At 40.8% G+C, this 15,985-nt stretch overlaps 1 protein-coding gene across 5 annotated transcripts in view; it reads right to left on the reverse strand.

Annotated features, from left to right (window-relative positions):
- Window positions 1-15,985, reverse strand: part of MYRIP (myosin VIIA and Rab interacting protein) — a 236,258-nt gene that overhangs the window by 93,997 nt on the left and 126,276 nt on the right. For all 5 annotated transcript variants that reach the window (XM_087713000.1, XM_087712998.1, XM_087712997.1 and 2 more), the window contains 2 exons: window positions 3,864-4,000; window positions 1,848-1,931 (listed from right to left, as the gene is read on the reverse strand). In XM_087713000.1, the coding sequence (XP_087569126.1) occupies window positions 1,848-1,931; window positions 3,864-4,000 (221 nt within the window). The remainder of the gene's footprint in view (window positions 1-1,847; window positions 1,932-3,863; window positions 4,001-15,985) is intronic.

Consider the following 15,985-nt stretch of genomic DNA (forward strand, 5'->3'; position numbering starts at 1 on the left):
CAAGCCCTTCTTTGCAGTGGTAGACCAGCAATTGGTCTGGTCAATGTCTCAATTTTCCAGCCACTCTGAGGAATTCTCGGATATATTCCTTTGCTTGTAGGCCCCTTTGCCTCACTTCTTGAATCTCCGTTTCAGCCTGTAGTGCTTGGAATTCATCTTCAAATCTGGCCCTCAATTCCTCCAGGAAAACATTGATATTCCCCAGTTCTAGTGTGTCTTCATTGTGGAGTCTAGTCACCCATTCTGAGGCTTCCTCCTCCACGTTTGCGGCCATAGCATTCACCATCTCCACCTCCAATGAGCAGCCAGGGGCATAATGGTCCAGGTGGGCCTACACCTTTGAGTTGGGAAAGAATGCCAATTTCTCTGGATCTCATCAAATGTAGCTTTCATCTGTGACAGGTCCACAGGGTGTGGAGGAGGGATGAAGTCCCTACAGGTCAGGGAACCACCCCTGCATTGGGTAATAGGGCCATGGTGGATAACCCAACCACCCAGGTGGGTCCATGGCTGGACCCCATGGCTCACAGCCTGCTGCTATTGGGGAGGAGGACTCCGTCATGGGCTAGGGCTCATCACTCCTTGCTGCTGTGGGGGACTGCATCTCAAAGCTGGCTTTGATGGCCCAGAAGGAGGGCTTGTTGCCATCCAGGTCAGACTTGGGCTTCGGTGAGTTGAGGCTAGCGGGAATAAACAGGTTGCAGGCACCATCAGTGCTCGAGGGCGGTTCATCAGCTCCACACCTTGGATTTCCCTGCGATCAAATCTTATCCTCCGCTGTTCGACTGATGGGTTATGGAAGGTGCCCAGGTACTTCCATTTCCTCTGGTCATCCCATTCCACTGCTCTCTCAAGAACAAATCGGTTGGTGACCAGGGGGACCTCAAGTGGAATTCCACTTCAGCAGCTTTCAGTACCCTTCTATGAACCAGCTCTCCTTCCACATAGTAGAGGTCCATGGTGGCTATGGCATTCTCTCAAACTGCTTACTGCTCTGTCTGTTCCACTTTCAGTACCCTTCTATGAACCAGCTCTCCTTCCACATAGTAGAGGTCCATGGTGGCTATGGCATTCTCTCGAACTGCTTACTGCTCTGTCTGTTCCACTTGGACCTTTGGCCTACAATTCCCGCTGAGACTGTCCTGGGGTTGGCCACGATCTCTCCCTTCTTTTCCACTTCAAAATCTTTCCTGAGTCTTCTTCATACTCCTGGAGCTGTTGGCAGCGTGCAGGACCCCAGGAGTTGTCCATTCTTCAGGGCAGGATTTAGCAGAGTTGGTTTAATGTCAAGGTAATGAACCCAAGCAAATCAGGATTCTGAGGTTAGATGCTCCCTCAAACAACTTCTTTATGGGGTAAATCATATCAGCACACTTGGTTGAAAACCAACTCTGAATCTTTATTGCAGTTTCAGCATAATTAAAATCAGTAATCATCCCTTCCCCCCAGTGTCACTGGCCACGTTGGCCAATCAAATAAATTGGCGGGGATCCTCTGGCACTCTTCTCCTTCCCCCTCCATCACCTGGGAGATGACATTGATTCTCATGAGAAAGTTCAATGTTGTGTCTAGCAATGCATCCTCCCCCCACTCCCATACAGTGTGGCACAGGAAAATGGCCTCTAGCAAATTCAGTTCAGTATTGACATCTATTCTTATTCAGTGTACAAAACTTACTATGTTTTCATAGGAAAAAAGTGAGATATGGTGAAAAGAAAAATATGCACAAGAAAATAAATATGTTTTACGTTATTGCCACTAATGACATATATTAATCCTATGTTATTTCACCGCAATTCAGATATTTTATTTACAGATAAAAATAACAGTAAAATTTAAATATCTACCCTCTGTGTTTTTGTAGAAAACCGAATCACTGTTACATTTGTTTTCTTCATTTACTGTGGTTCCTTCATAAAAATGTCCTGCTTCTGAAAAAGAAAAAAAAGGAAAGGAAGAGAAAGAAAAGAAAGAAAAGAAAAGATACTTTCCAATTTATCAATATATAACATATAGATAGAAGAATTCTCTTTAGAACTGGCCTGTAATTACCAGACCACCATCCCACATGTTTTGCATTTCACCTCCTATAATTCCTAGCTAATATGATTGCCTGGCAATTCTGGAAAATGAATACTAATATATACAGAAACATTTGTTTAGGAATCCCTGATGTAATTCCAATATCACCCAAAGGGACAGCATTAAACCCGCCTTTAAAAAAAGGTATAAATCCCTGTAATTTCTTCAGAAATACACTATAGCTATGAATAAACGCAAATCTCAACATTGGGTCCATCAATGATTTAAATATTGTTGACTGACATAAAAGATAAAACATGAATTTAAGAAAAAGGGATTGCACAAAAATACGACATAATGAATTTTAAAGGTCGTCATTTCATGCAAAGCGAGGTGTTTAATCACTCTTCTGCTCAAATGGAAGAAGTAGACAATATTATTATTGTCTTGCTCTGGGAAGAATTAAAAAAGAAACAGTTGTTAATAAAATGAAAAGAGTTGTTTATGTAAATTTGTGTAAGAGGAGGTCTCTCACACAAATCAGAAAATTAAATGAAGCCTTGTCTGAAAGAATAAAAAGGTCATGCTTCATAGGCACATAAACTAAATTACTAGGTGTCTCCCACATATTTGATGAAAAAGGGAAATACACTTTGCAACCAAAATGCAATCTTGCTTAGCTCTTGGTTTATTCTTCCTTCTTCCTTGTTTCTTAAAATGACCAATGAGACATTTTCTGACACAGTTCTTTATCCAAAATATTGTGACCAACAGTGGCTGAATCACAACCATTTGTGAAGTCTGCCAATACACATTATTGCACATTTGACTTCTATAAATGGAAACGGCTCAATAAAAACAGAATATTACAAGTGAGAAATTCCAAGAACTGTTTGTAATTAAGAAAATAATATATGTTCTATTATGTATAGCCATCAATTTATGTCAGTTAATATATTTATACATATATTACAGAATTCTAATCTGTACCCTAACTAAAATATTTTAAAATTAGAATTATAAAGCATTAATTGATGTTTAAAAACAAGGCACCTCCAAGAACTGAACATGAGTTTCTGCATTTATTTCCCAGGAAGTCCTCGACTTACAATAGTTACTATGGCACTGAAAAAAGTGTTTTATGACTGTTTTTCACACTTATGACCATTGCAACATCCCTATGGCTACATGATCAAAATTTAGGTCCTTGGCAACTGATCTGCATTTATGATGATTGCAGTGTTCAGGGGTCATGTGATTACTTTTTGCGATGTTCTGACAAGTGAAGTCAATGGGGAAGCCAAATTCAACAACCATATTACTAACTTAACAACTGCAAAGTTTCACTTAACAACTATGGCAAGAAAAGTCATAAAATGGGCAAACATTTAACAAATGCCTCACTTAGCAACATAAATTTTGGGCTCAATTGTTGAGAAGAGCTGAGGTGACGTGGTGCTTAGATTGCAGTACTGCAGACTACTTCTGCTGATTGTTGACTGCATGCAAGGTTGGTGAAGCCTTCCATCCTTCCAAGGTTAGTAAAATGAGGACCCAGATTGTTGGGGGCAATATACAGACTGTGTAAACTGCTTAGACAGTGCTGTAAAGTACTGTGAAGCTGTATATAAGTCTAAGTGCTATATCTTGCACTTCCAGAGCAATGTTATTTGCATGATGACACAAGATGCCAACCTTCATATACAATGCTTGGCTCTCTCTTTTTTCCTGAGATACAATAATAATACATTGATCACTGCACCATAGGTAAAAATTTTGCCCCGCATTTGTATGAGTATTCATGGTAAAGAAATTATTATCTCTGTTATTTTTCTCTCTACCTAGTATGTCACAGCAAGTTCCAGTTTCCAAACGATGTTTTCTATATAAATTCTTCAGAACTTTAGCACTTCCAAAACGCTTGAAGCGACTTTTCACATTATTGTAATACCATTCCAGGGACTGAGCTCTTAGACGTCTGAGGGGAAAAAAAAGAAATTTGAGAAAACTGTACCATAGTAGCAATTCTTCCAAAACAATTTGCATTTTTCAATATTTTCAGGAAGACTCTGTTTGGTTGAAAGTAAGTAGGGTGAAAGACACAGTATTTTATTATTTTGTAGTTTGCTTTTCTGTAGTTCTAATTTTCAAGCTGAATACATTTTATGCTTATATAGACAACATTATAGGTTTAAGGCAATTCATTATGATAATTGAAGTTGTATAAAGTGATATAGACTGGAATGGATATTAAAATTCTAATATCCTTACATATAATCATATGAGACAAAATGGAAACATTTGAGTATGCAAATGCTATTTATATAGAAAAAGCAATAAGTATGATTGTGTATCTTAACTCATAAATTTGTGTAAAAGGACTTTAAAGGGTAATGCTAGCTAACGCTCCTCCTTTGAAGTAAATGGCAAGAACAGACATCCCTTTGCTCACTATAGAAATGGTATTTACAGGCTTTTAAAAATATATGGTAGTATCTTGCGTGGAATTAGGTGCAAAGATGCAAAGATGAGAGGTGAAATCAACATGCCTACATTAATAAAAATTCTTCATCTTAATGATGAAATTGGTATGAGAACTTCTGATCTTTTCTGAATTACACAATAAGTTTAATGGTCTTGTCAGGTGCTGCTTATTTAATAATCAGGAAAGAAACCACTCAACTCCATTCTTGAAATTAAGTGTACTTTTACTAATTACAAACGATAAGTAGCGAAGCAAAGCTGAGTCTGGGTAAATTGGCGCGAAAGCAATAGATATCATGTATAGTTCAAACCCCTCTCCTTGGCACCCCATTCCATAGTCCAATAATAATTCACCCAACTGTCAGGTGGGAGATATCTTCAAAAAGCATCATCAGGGTAGAATGCTGGACAGTTAGCCTTGGCGGGAAACTCCCTTTCTCCACATGCGCAAATAGATGATCAGGACAGCTTCTAAAACACTCCTCCAGCACATAATGATTCCCCTCCCAAATACCATGCCCTCCCTCCCCGTTTCAATGGCAGCCAAAGCAGCAGCAAAGCAGAGGCTGACAGGTCTATTCAGAGATGGAAAGAGTTTATCTATTTCACTTCTACTGTTCTATATCTGTGTGAAGGGATCTTCTCCAACCTGATGTTTGCAAATTATGAGACTAGAACTCCCAGAATTTTCAGATGATGATTGGAATTTAGGAATTCTTAGAGTTCCAATTGGAACACTTTGTTCCAATTGGAACAAAGCATCATGATATTAGTGAAGATTAAACTAGATTGAATGGCCATTGAACAATTTCGGTGTGAGTGTGTGTGCGTGCATGAGAAGGAGAGAAGAGGGAGGCAGAGAGAAGAGAAAGAAATCTAGTGGAAAAGAAGGCAGTTTTATCATGAGCAGATATGTGTGTACACATAATCTGTAGTCATTTTGAAAAGAAGCAAGATATGTATTTCTTTAGATCTAATCCAAATATGATCAATTTATTAACAGTACGTGCCACTAGGGAAACATGATAGAAGTTCATTCATTCCTTGTCCCTGATGTAAAAAAATGTGTGCTTTAGAATATTTGAACAGCAGTGTCAATTTCTTCCTTCCTCTATTAATAGATCCATGGATACGAAAGCAAGTGTCAACTTCCATGTTGACATTCCATGCATACCGTTGGCGGAGCTGGATCTCAGATTACAGTAGCTGATTTGAGATGGGTGGATTTATTGGTCAACATGATTTATGACACAGAGTGAGAGGATGAAAGGAACAGAAGCCGATAGACAAAGCGAAAGAAATGTCTGCAAATAAATCTTGCCTAATGAAGCTGTTAATAAATCATTAGTTTCTGTAAAAGAAACATTGGCTCTTATTATGTGTTCATTACGGCATCATTGGGAAACTTTACAGACAGACATTTCTTTGCTTTTAAATATTGGGGGTGCTGAGGGGGAACTCAGAAGACCATGGCAAAAGGCCAGCTATCTGAACAGAGCCTGATTGCCGCTGGCATGCAGCCTGATCTCAGACATCAAAGCCGAGATGGGCGAAGCAAGAGGAGATGAGTATGCAACCCCTAAAACAGCTAAAGCTGAGCCCCCACCCCTCTGCCAAGAAAAAGGGAAAGGCCCTAAGCGAGCTGGGAAAAGTGGAAGGGAATCAAGCCAGGGCCCCAAAGCCCCAAATGGAGCCCCTGGGAAGTTCCATAAATTCAAATTCAAATTTAATGAATTTATATGCCGCCCAATCCCGAAGGAGTCCATGTGGCTTACAGAATACAAACTCTAAAAAGGATAAAAATTAAAAATAGGGAAAAAGCAGATTAAAAAAGAAAAACATCATGTACTCAATCTAGGCGGGGCTGGACCTCATTCATGAGGTCAACAGCCCCAGGCCTGCCGGAATAGTCAGGTTTTAGTAGCTTTTCGGAAGGCCGAGAGAGTGGGAAGGGTCTGGATCTCTGGGGGTAGGTTGTTCCATAGGGTCGGAGCAGCTACAGAGAAGGCCCTCCCCTGAGGAGCCGCCAGTCGACATTGTCCGGTCGACAGCACCCAGAGAAGGCCCATCCTGTGAGATCTTATCGGCTGTTGGGAGGTATGTGGCAGAAGACGGTCTCACAGATATCCGGGTCCTAGGCCATGTAGGGCTTTAAAGGTGATAACCAGCACCTTGAAGCGCGTTCAGAGACCGATAGGAAGCCAATGGGGTGTCAATGCCGTGAAGGGCAGAAGGAAACATGGTGGCCACCGGATACCTAGGGAGTTCCGATTCAAGGGGGCTATTCCTGCAGAGGTTTGGGACTCATGAAAAAGGCACCACAGGAAATGGGTGTAGGCCCTCTTGTGGACAAGTCATTCCAACCGCATCCAGACCATCGGAACCCGGGGAAAGGGCCCTGCGGTGGGGGATAGTGTTGTGACTCAGCAGCAGTCTTCTGTGAGTCTTTTCGGGATGCAAGATTAACAATGCAGCTGGGGCTCATTAGGGGCATCTTCTGGGGATAAAAGGACGGATGGTGCCATGCCCTGGTTGCAGGAGTCAACGTTCATTCGTGCGTTCAACGCTCATTGATCCTCGGTCGTGGTTTCTTGGATGGACACTTGGAGAAGTGATTTGATTTCTGTAACCCTGATTCGTAGAGACATTTGAAGAAGTGCTTTGCTTTCTTTTTGTTCACCTTTAGTTGCCATAAGAGAGATTTGCTTTGCATTCCGTTATCTTCAGGCAGAGACTTTAATTAGGTTTATTTTGGGCTCGTAGCCAGTTTGAGCCAAGGACTGATAAAGAGAGTTCCTTTTACGTTTGTCTGGCTGCCGTCTGTTAATGAGTGGAGAAGGGGGGACAGAACAACAACCTTTCCTAAAAAAGGGAGGTTGGAGACTGGATGATAATTTTTAAGAATAGCTGGGTCCAGAGAAGGCTTCTTAAGGAGGGGTCTTACCACCACTTCTTTCAAAGGTTGCGGGAAAGATCCCTCCTGCAGAGATGTGTTCGCGATCCTCTGGAGCCAGCCTCATGTTATCTCCCTGCTGGTCGAGACCAGCCAGGAGGGACACGGGTCCAGTAAGCAGGTGGAGGCACTCATCGCTCCCATGGCCTTGTCCACTTCCTCAGGGGTGACAAGCTGGAACTCACTTCAAGAAATCTGATCAAGGTCCTCCCTCGGCCCTCCATAGAGCAACGGAGGGAGGAATTTACCTGGGTCACCCTCCATGAAGAAAGGCCATTATGTATGCCAAAAGAGAGGGGAGGAGCAGTGGATCCTCTTGAGGTGACAAAAAGCATACGTGAATGCAGCCTCCGTTCTCCATCCATTAAAAGGAAGATGAAGCCAGTGCCTCTCCCATGTAGCAGGCAGACTGCCCAGGGCAGACAACCTCTCCCCTCCCTCTGAACTAGAACTGAGGAGTATCTTCAGACATATCAAACGCAAGCATAGAGGCCGACAGGAGATGGGAAGGGCACTGCTGATTGAACCGCTCCAGTTCAAAGGAAAGTTTGATGGGGACTCAGACCAGTTAGCCCTATTCCTTGACTCAGCTGAGACCCACCTGGAATGCTATGGACACCTCTACTCATCCCCCAGAGCCATAGTGAATACTATCACAGAGGGACTAGAGGGAGAAGCAAGGGAATGGCTAGCAGCCCTCCACAAGAGGAGAGCTCCCCAACTGCAAGGTGTAGATGACTTCCTACAACTGCTAGAGGCCAGATTTTTTTTAAAAAGTTTTTTTTATTTTTTATTTTCAAAACAAACACAACACATAAAATCTTCCTTTTTTACATACTATAGGAAGTGTATCAGTTGGTTACAAAAGACTTTCATGCATCTCTTCCACAGTCATCAAGCATAATTCATATTAACTCAAGTATTTTAACTCAGATATTTATACATGTTACCGTCATCATACCTCCATTTTCATTTGACTATAGTTGTTTAAACGTCCTTCATCGTAAAATATACCAAGATTTAATACATAACCACATACTGGCATTTCATTTACTATTCTGTCTGGATGGTCTCTTGTGACGAGCCGATGGACAGAGAATGGAAGCAGTTAGCTTCCTCCCATAATTGGGGCATACCAGGGGTTGTGACACTAAATATATACCTATCTCCCTGGCTTAAGCTGATAAGGAGGGGGACCTGTGGCTTAATGGTTAAAACATCTGCCTAAGATGTAATATAGCACAGGTTCGAATCCCAGTAAGGGTATGGCTAGCTGATGAGAGATAAATAGCTTGAAATAGTTCTATACTAGTCTCCCTTTATTTATTTATCAGCACAAATACAACACATTTGTAACAAAGGCAACAGTAAAAATATTGGGTTTCTGTCTGGATGGTCTCTTGTGACGAGCCGATGGACAGAGAATGGAAGCAGTTAGCTTCCTCCCATAATTGGGGCATACCAGGGGTTGTGACACTATCTATATCTATATCTATATCTATATCTATATCTATATCTATATCTATCTATCTATCTATCTATCTATCTATCTATCTATCTATCTATCTATCTACATACATACATACATACATACACATACATACAAACATACATACATACATACATACATACATATTCATTATTCCTCCTTTATTTGACTATATCCTACATCCTATCATTTCCCCCCCTAGTAATCAAGACTTAACTGAATCTAACTTAATTCTTTATTATTATTATAATACAATTGTATCACAGCGGCCAGTTGTTTCGCCGGATTTGGCATTGGTTACTAGTCGGGCCCCACCCAGGGGCCTAGGACGTCATAACGTATTTTCGTAATATGCATGCAGATCCAAGCAGTGCGGCTTTTTGCATTTGACTGGTGGTGATTTTGTCAATTTTTAACTGTTTTAAATGTAATTCCAGTGCTTTTGGTATAGCACCCAGTGTGCCAATTACCACTGGAATTATCACTGCTGGTTTGTGCCATAGTCGTTGAATTTTGATTTTTAAGTCCTGGTATCCTGCGATTTTTTCATGTTCTTTCTCGGCGACCCTGCTATCACCTGGTATTGCGATGTCTATGATTGTGACCTTATTTTTCTCAACCAGTGTGCTGTCTGGTGTGTTATGCGCCAGTATTTTGTCGGTTTGTATACGGAAATCCCACAAGATCTTGACCATCTGATTTTCGGTGACTTTTTCAGGCTGATGTTCCCACCAGTTTGTTGCTGTTTTAATATTATAATTTTTGCACAAATTCCAATGGATCATTTGTGCTACTGAATTGTGCCGCAATTTATAATCAGTCTGCACGATTTTTTTACAGCAGCTGAGTATGTGATCAACAGTTTCATCAGCTTCTTTGCAAAGTCTGCATTTGGCATCATCAGAGGATTTTTCGATTTTGGCCTTAATGGCATTTGTGCGGATAGCTTGTTCTTGCACAGCCAGGATTAGTGACTCTGTTTCTTTCTTTAATGTACCTGTTGTTAACCATAACCAAGTTTGTTCACTGTCCACTTTATATTTTATTTTTTCCAGAAATTGGCCATGCAGTGCTTTGTTCTGCCAACTCTCCATTCTTGATTTTATCACATCTTTTCTGTATTCTTCTTTCGTCTGTTGGGCCTTCAGTAGATTTTTGTTCTTTACTTCGATTAATAGATGTTCTTGACTTTCTTTTAAATAATCAGCCAGTGCATGTTTTTCTTCTTCAACTGTTTGCTTTACTTGTAATAATCCTCTGCCACCTGATTTTTGGGGCAGATATAGTCTATCAGTATCACCACGTGGATGTAAACTGTAGTGCATTGTCATTAGTTTCCTGGTTTTTCGGTCCAAAAGGTCCAAATCAGCTTGCGTCCAGTTAACTATACCAGCTGTGTATCTTATAACTGGTATTGCCCAGGTATTTATGGCCTTGATTGTATTTCCACCATTCAATTTAGATTTCAAAATTTTCCTAACTCTGTTGGTGTACTCTCGCCTGACAATAGTTTTTACTCCTCCATGCTTGATGTTATCCAACTGCAGAATGCCTAAGTATTTGTAGGCTTCATTTTCTTTGCATTTAATTAATTGACCATTGGGCATTTCAATTCCCTCACATGCAGTGATTTTGCCCCTTTTTATGGATACAGTGGCGCATTTTTCCATGCCAAACTGCATTGAAATATCGGTGCTGAATACTCGGACTGTGTTTGTCAATGATTGGATTTCTATTTCTGACTTTCCATAGAGTTTCAAATTATCCATATATAGTAAATGCGATTTTTTTTCAGCTTCTTTGGCTGTTTGGTAGCCTAATTTCATTTTTTAAAAGATTACTGATAGTGGGATCGTTGCGATGATGAAGAGAAGAGGTGAAAGTGAATCACCCTGGAAAATTCCTCGCTTGATATTAACCATTCCGTAGATCTCATTCCCTACTGCCAACTCAGTTCTCCATTGTTTCATCGCCTTTTCAGTAAAGGATGTAATATTTTTGCTAATGCCAGTTGTTTCTAAGCATTTTATGATCCAACTATGTGGCAGTGAGTCAAATGCCTTTTTGTAATCAATCCAGACCAAATTCAAGTTCGTTTTTCTGTTCTTACAATTTTCTAATATCATTTTATCAATTAGAAGCTGATCTTTTGTGCCCCTACTCCTTCTTTTGTTGCCTTTTTGCTCTACTGGCAAGATGTTGTTTGTTTCCAAATAATCCATCATGTTATCTGCAATAATGCCTGTGAGTAATTTGAAGGTTGTTGGCAAGCATGTTATTGGTCTGTAGTTTTCAGGTGTATTCCTTTAGTTGCATCTTTCTGAATCAAGTATGTTTTTCCAGTTGTCAACCATTCATCAATTTGGCCCTTTTGTAAAATTTCATTCAGTTGCCTGGCCAATATTGCATGTAAACTGGTCAGATATTTGAGCCAGAAACCATGTAATTGGTCCATTCCAGGTGATGTCCAATTCTTTACCTTTTTTACTCGATTTTTGACCATCTCAGTTGTTATTTCTAATACTTGCATTTGTTTGTTGCCAATGCTTTTCTCAAAGTCATGTATCCACTTTGCTTCCTTGTTGTAGTCCTTTGCATTTTCCCACAATTCTTTCCAGAATTCAACTGTGGCCTGTTTTTCTGGTTTTTCACTTTTGGTGTCACCATTCACATTAAGACTTTGATAAAAACGCCGTTGGTCTGATCGAAATTGCTGATTTTGTTTATATTGGATGATTCGTGCCTCATATCTTTCAATTTTTCTAGCTGTTGCTGTTATCTGCTGTTTTACAATCTCTACAGCTTCATTGATGTTTCTTGTATCCAATCTATATCTTCTGATTAGCCGATCTATGATTTTGTTGTTTTTAAGCCGTTGCTCATGCGTGTTCTTTAAGTTACTAGCATCTGCCCTTAATTTTTTGATTTTTTGTTCTAAACGGATTTTCCACTTTGGCTTTGATGCTTTTTCTGTTGTGTGACTAGGTACTTTAATTTTAATGCCTAGTTCATTAGTGACTATTACAGCTGCGCTGTACATTAACTGGTTTGTTTCCAAGATGGATCCCGGTTCAATTGTTGAAAACACTGCATTAACCATTTTCATGATAGGGGCCAAAATTTTCTTAGGCACAGTTTTTAGTGATGGTAAACGTTGCCTTTCCTCATTAAGCAGAAAATGCTCCATGATCTTATCCTTCAATTCTTTTTGTTTTTGAGTTAGTTCATCAGTTGGTTCAGTGATAACTGGTTCTAGTGGTGGTGATGTTATTTCCTCCTTGGGAGCTTCTTCTGGGAGTTCTACTATAATGTCTTTAGTTGTGTCTTGAATATCAGTTATTTCCGCTTGTGATATTGTTTTTTTGGTTTTGCAATTTGCCTGAATTTCCTCATGTTCAACTTCACTAAACACTTTATTCCGTATAATAAATCACCTTTGATCTGCTAGTCGTTGTTCACTAACATTTGAATCTGGATATTGTTGTTTCCATAATTCATACATTCGCTTTAAATAGCCTCTTTTTTCTGGCTCTGAGTTGTAGTAACAGGCCATTATGGCACAGTTTTTATCTGCACTATATTTTTGTCGTTTTGTTGGCTGGTCCACTTGTAGCCAACTTGTCAACGGATGTCCAGGGACCCCAACATCCGCCGCGGCCCTTGTTAACCTGCGCGACGACCGATGCGGTATGGAATTCTTATTTGTTTTTTTCACCATATTGTATGGGTTGGCAGGGTTTTTTTTACGGGACCAGATGCCAACCTGACCCCAACCCTCCTCCTTTCTCATCCGGGCTTGGGACCGGCAACGGTTGTTGTTGTTGTTGTTGTTGTTGTTATTATTATTAACCTTTATTATTATTATTATTAACCTTTATATATACACCAAAAGGGTTTCTAATCTTCCTTTCATGGGTACCATTCAATATTCATATCCAGTTATTATTTATCATAACGCTACACATTGTATACATTATTATCATTATCAATTATTTATTTAACTATATCTATTATCACTAAATTTCGCTAAGTTTAGCTGGTTTTAAATTATACTCTTCCCTCTATCAACCTGTATCTTTCCAGTAACAAAACAGTGTCATATCTTCTGCCATTTGTGACATCAGTCCTCTAATCATCTCCTTAATCAGCTTTGTATGGACTCCTCTTAGCAACTCTTTGCTTATAAGATCTGTACAGCTATGTACAAAATAGCTTTTAAAAAGTAAGATAACCCACTGTTCAAAACCAGTCCAAATTTAATTCCGCCACTTATTTCTTCTGCTTTCCAATTTAAATTAATTTTAAGTTTTTTTATAGGCAGTCACTTTTAAAACAATAAACCTTTCTCACCATCTGAAAACACTTTCTCTTTCCATATCCTTCCATTTTGGAGCCACCCTGACTTCATCAGCCATTTGGCTGGATTTTTTGTCACCAGTTTGAAGAACTTCTCTTGGATCAATCAGAAACTTTGTGATGTCCCGGTGATCGGCAAGATGTATTCTTCCTGTTCACTGTCTCTACGGGACAGTTTAGGTCCGTTTGGACCACCCAGAGACAAAAGTGTCGACTACAATCTCAGAGCATTGAGATCGCATGTCGTGTCGTCGTGACTTCGGCTCCTCCCTTTTGCTAGAGGCCAGATTTGAAGAGGTGGAGGAGGATCAGTATGCGGAAGATGAGCTCAGTGACCTAAAGCAAAGGGGCCTTCCCATCAAAGAGCACATCCGCAAATTTAGGAGAGTCGTTGGAAGGCTACTCCCTTTACCAGAGCTGTTAGTGTATTTTTTCAGAACAAGTCTGGACCAGCAAATTGCCCAAGTAACTGCCTACTGTGACATCCCAGACAGACTCTCTGAGTGGTTTCGAGTAGCAGTAAAGGTCAACAGCGGATTGTGTGATAACATGAGAAAGCCACTGGACAAGAAAGAGAGGGGTCAACTCGATCGAAAATGCCTGGCCAACGGGGACCCACAGCAACACAGCAGGCCCTGAGACCAGCCCCCCTCAAAGTCTGCTGAAATGCTACAGATGCAGGGGGTGGGCAATATGGCATCCGTGTGTATGATCCCAACCCCGATGCCAAGGCAAGAGCCATTACCCAGGGCACGACTGGAACCTGATCACAAACGGACCACCCACACATCCCGAAAGGCCCTCCAGGCTGCAGAGGTCCTTCCCCACCCAGATGAAGGGGGGACCCCAGGCAACAATGACCAGACACCAGAATCCTATGACAGTGACAACGAGGCTGAAAACAACCCAATGGTGAGAGGGCCAATTCACCCTTTCCTTTTTCCAATATGCCTCACAGCCCCAAAGACAGGAAGTTAGGTGGATTTTCAAACCCTAATAGACTCAGGCTGCACTAGATGCTTGATCAACCTGACCACAGCCCTGAAACTAGGGATCAGAGGAAAAAGTCTGGCTCACCCAATCATGTTCGAACAGGTTGATGGGTCCTTAATGGGGGGAGCCTATGACACCCACCTGACCGAACCAGTGAGACTAGAGCTAGTGGATCACTGGGAAGTAATTCAATTCATAATGGCCCCCAAAATGACAGATGCAGTCATACTGGGACTCTCCTGGCTAGACAAGTGGAGACCAATCATCTGGTGGCAAGGGGGTACAGGCAGACTTAGGATAGAAAAGGGGTCCCAACCTTTTTTCCGCCAGCAAGCAGAAACATGCCCCAAGCAGGGAACCCTCCAAAAGTGCACACCAGAACATCTGGGAACCACATCTGATGACACCCCAGACCACCAAAGAGATCCCATGGGAATATCAGGACCTTGCAGAAGTATTCAGCGAGATTGAGTGCAACATTCTGCATCCCCATCGTGAGGCAGATTATGCCATCAAAATCACCCCCAGAGCAAAACTATCCAAACCCAAACTGTATGCCATGACGCCCCGGAAAATGCAAGAAATGTGCAAATACATAGACAAAAACCTAGCACAAGGGTTCATCAAGCCAGCCAAGCCACGGGTCGCAGCGCCAGTCCTCTTCAAAGAGAAAAAAGACGGAACTATGAGACTGTGTGTGGACTTTAGAGGAATCAATGTGGTGTGCATACACAACCTGTACCTTCTCCCCCTCATGAAGGACATGCTATCTCACTTGGCCAAGGGAAAAGTTTTCACCAAACTACACCTCCGAGAGGCATACTATGAAATACGGATCAGGGAAGGAGATGAGTGGAAAACAACATTCAACTGCCCCCTAGGAAGCTTCCAATTGAAAGTGATGCCTTTTGGACTGTAGGGAGCCCCAGCAATGTTCATACAGTTAATAAGTGAAGTGCTGCATGAACACCTCTACAAGAGAGGTCCAACTGAGGACAAACAGGCAGCCCACAGGCTGGCATAGTTGGAGACAGCTCCTGAAGGAAGAGACGAAGCGAAAGCATTCCATCTGGTGAGGTTTTTTTTTCTTTTTTTACTTTCAGAAGATCCGTGTTGAAACTTTTTTTCTTAAAAAAAATAATAACAACTAGTCCCCAAAGTAAGAATAAAGTGGAGATTTTGACACTTATTGTACTACTACTAGAAGATTTCCTGCTCTAGTTAATAATGATGTTTTGTGGATTGAAATAATTGCAACATTTCCTTCTCCCTGCTTGTAGTCTATGGACTGATCTTTTTTTCAATTTTTTCCGTTTTACTACCCTAATTTTTTTTGTTAGCTAAATTCAACTTCTCTTACTTCAACAAATTTTTTGTTCTATTGATTAAAACTATATGAAAGATATTTAAGGGAAAGCAAAAAAAAAAAAAACACAATTGACTAATTATTGAATCTGCCACCTGGAAGCCAAAGTCTGAACTTTGTTTCTGTTTTGGATACAATGTATCCTTTGTTCTGCTTCACTTGGTTTCACTGACCTTGCAATGGAAGGGTTTGGAATTCGCTTATAATATCTGATAAAACTTAAACCACGAAACCTGTTTTTGTTAGTGCTTCTGGTAAATATTTTGGCAAGAGAAGGAAAAGACAAGCAAGAATAAAAACCCTCCTATTTTAAAAACTTTGA

The sequence above is a fragment of the Thamnophis sirtalis genome, unplaced genomic scaffold, assembly GCF_051295495.1.
Source record: "Thamnophis sirtalis isolate CommonGarterSnake01/CBP01778 unplaced genomic scaffold, rThaSir2_p1.2 scaffold_4, whole genome shotgun sequence".
NCBI lineage: Eukaryota > Metazoa > Chordata > Lepidosauria > Squamata > Natricidae > Thamnophis > Thamnophis sirtalis.